The sequence below is a fragment of the Orycteropus afer genome, unplaced genomic scaffold (assembly GCF_000298275.1).
Source record: "Orycteropus afer afer isolate SDZICR_OR568_19922 unplaced genomic scaffold, OryAfe1.0 scaffold00056, whole genome shotgun sequence".
NCBI lineage: Eukaryota > Metazoa > Chordata > Mammalia > Tubulidentata > Orycteropodidae > Orycteropus > Orycteropus afer.
This window is the reverse complement of record NW_006921643.1, coordinates 2,686,085-2,688,848: the sequence shown is the minus strand read 5'-3', so window position 1 is coordinate 2,688,848 and position 2,764 is coordinate 2,686,085. Positions and strand designations below refer to the sequence as shown.

At 34.8% G+C, this 2,764-nt stretch overlaps 1 protein-coding gene across 1 annotated transcript in view; it reads left to right on the top strand.

Annotated features, from left to right (window-relative positions):
• The window catches only part of NME5 (NME/NM23 family member 5), a 71,763-nt gene extending 70,415 nt beyond the window's left edge, over window positions 1–1,348 (top strand). Inside the window, exon 5 of the mRNA XM_007938942.2 lies at window positions 1,265–1,348. Within this exon, the coding sequence (XP_007937133.1) occupies window positions 1,265–1,348 (84 nt within the window). The remainder of the gene's footprint in view (window positions 1–1,264) is intronic.
• Window positions 1,349–2,764: the final 1,416 nt, after the last annotated feature.

The window sequence follows — 2,764 nt, the reverse complement described above, 5'->3', positions numbered from 1 at the left end:
TCAGGGCACACACACTGGGATGGAATTTGTGCCAGTCCAGAAGGAGGGTGCAGGTGGGAAATGGCCACACCTCCATTCACCAAATGGTGTGGAGTGTAAGAGTAACAAGGGGAATATTGCACCTTTCTAGTCATCAGCCTCCATTGTGGTTGCCTGTGCTGTCTTCAGCAAGCAGAGCCTATTCTTAGGTTGTTGCTTGGATGGGAACACTTCTTGCAAATATTCGAAATGGCTATACCCTCAGGATAGCTGAAAATCCATAGCTGTTTTTCTCCTTATTTGCTGTTTCTTTTTCTCATCATCAACCACCAGTGCAGTTGCCTATGCAGTCCTTGGCAAGCAGAGTCGATTCTTAGGTTGCCTGGATCTGAATGCAGCTTGTAAATAGTCAAATTGGCCTTGCCATCAGTATGGCTGACAGTCTGCAGCTCCGTGTTTGTTTCTTTACTCCCTGTTTTCATTCTGTTCTACTTGCTGGTATTTAATCCACTTCTTTATCTTTCCCTTCAAAACTCAAGGTTACAGGATTATCTTCTGTGTCTGTTTCAATTAGTTTCTCCTTTCTTTGTTGAAGAGGGTCTGTGTAGCTTGTCTGCCTATTCTGCCATCTTGCCAGAAATACCTTCAATTTTAAAGGAGCTTAATTTATTGTGCTCCTTTATAACTTCTGGGTTTCTGGCCATATTTAAAGCTTTTCTGCTCCCAGATTATTAAAAAAAAATATTTCCCCATGTTGCCTTCTATCACTTCATGTAAATTCATTTCTTTACGTCTTTGGTCATCTGCAATTAATTTTGCTAAAAGGAGTGAGATAGGGAGCTAGTTTTCATTTCCATTTGGTCACCCAGTTGACCAACACAAACACCACTTACTGAGCGATCTGTATTTTCTTCACAGATTTAAGATTCCACTGTTAGCATATACTAAATTTATTTTTTTCTTCACCAGTTGTTCCTTGTACATTGATTATGAAGCCTCCTTTATCACATATTGAATTCTGTATCTAGGCATATATTCTGTTACATGGATCTGCATGTTCTAATCAAGGACTACAATACATAATTGCTTTTAGCATTGTTTTCAAGGCTGCCATATATGCTTGACAAACTTGTACTGTGTAAAACTAATGTTTCAATTTTTAATGGTCATTTTGTTATTATTCTTAAAGTAATTTTGAAACTGTTTTAAGTTTTCAACTGATATATATTGAAATGAAATATTTGAATGTTTATTAATTTAAGGATTTTTTTTCTTTTTTCCATAGACTTGGCTAGCTGATTGGCTGCTGGAAAATAATCCCAATAAACCTAAACTTTGTCATTGTCCAGTTACAGAGGAACCCTATTGAAATAAAATCCTCCAAAGAAAAAATCATTATCTTATTATAAAAGGATATGCTTATACTTTTTTTTAACTTACTTTTTAGGGAATTAAATAATTATATGTGAAATAAATTATGTTTTGAAAATAAAGTTTGTAATGCTTCACTGTATTCTAAGCAGCAGATAATATCTAAAATAAAATACAGATTTAGGGTCTGATTTTAAACAATGGTGTAAAATTAAGTAATAAATGGCTAATATAAGATGCTTCTAGATTTTTTTTTCTTAAGTTTGAGAAGATATGGAATTTTAGTTATAGTATTTTCCCAAGCATATATCCTATATCTAGATGCATAATTGATACACAATTCAGAAAATCTAGTTAAAAAGATATTAAGTATATAAATAATTGTTTGGTATTATGAAAATGATCAGAATCAGGGGATGATTTTAATCATTTGCTTAAGCATTTCCTACACATTAATAAGGAGCTCTGGTAGCGTAGTACCTAAGGTACTTGACTGCTAACCAGAAGGCTGGAGGTTCAAACCCACCAGCCACTCCTCAGAAGGAAGTTTGGGCAATCTACTTCTGTAGTGATACTGCTTCAGAAACCCAAGGAGGGGTTGCTGTGAGTCCTCCGATTTGGGAATAACAACAACAACACATTAATAAGTGCTCTCCAAGGGTGACCAGTTGATAAGGTGGCAACTCATCCCCAATTGCCTGAGACTTGCCTGGTTTTATCACTGAAAGTCCTAAATTCTTAGAGCCTCCTCAGTTGCAGGCAAACTGGAATGATTGGTTACCCTACCAAGCACTTTAAGTTAAAGTTCCCTGATTATGTTTTTGTGATAAGATGCTAATTTTGACAATATGTTGTAAAATTCTGAATTCTCAAAGAAAATTTACTTTTTAAAAAAGATCCAGGTTATAAAGCATTTTTATTAAGAGTAAATATTTAAACTGGCCTCATCTCTTCAAAAAGTCAATTTTATTATAAAATAAAAAGTGGAGATGAGAAAGAACTATTCTAGATTGAAAGAGATTAGAGAATCATCTACACCAAATGCAATGAGTGTATCTTAATTGGATCCTGGCTTTAAAAAAAAAAGGCTGTCAAAGACCTTTGGGGGACAATTAAAGAAATTTAAATATGAACTAAATATTAGATGATCTTAGGGAATGACTGCTCATTTTCTTAGAGTGAAAATGATATGGCTAAGAGGAGAATGTCATTATTTTTAGATGATACATTTCTGAGAGATAAAGTATATAATGTTTGCAACTTATTTTCACATGATTCAGCAAAAAAGTAATATTTTATACATGTTAAAAGAAAGCTAGCATAGGCACTGAAACAAGGCGGGCTTGTGCTTACTCACTGATCTGCACTGAACACGTTCCCTTGTTACCCTACCGAGAGGGACCAGGTCTTCGGG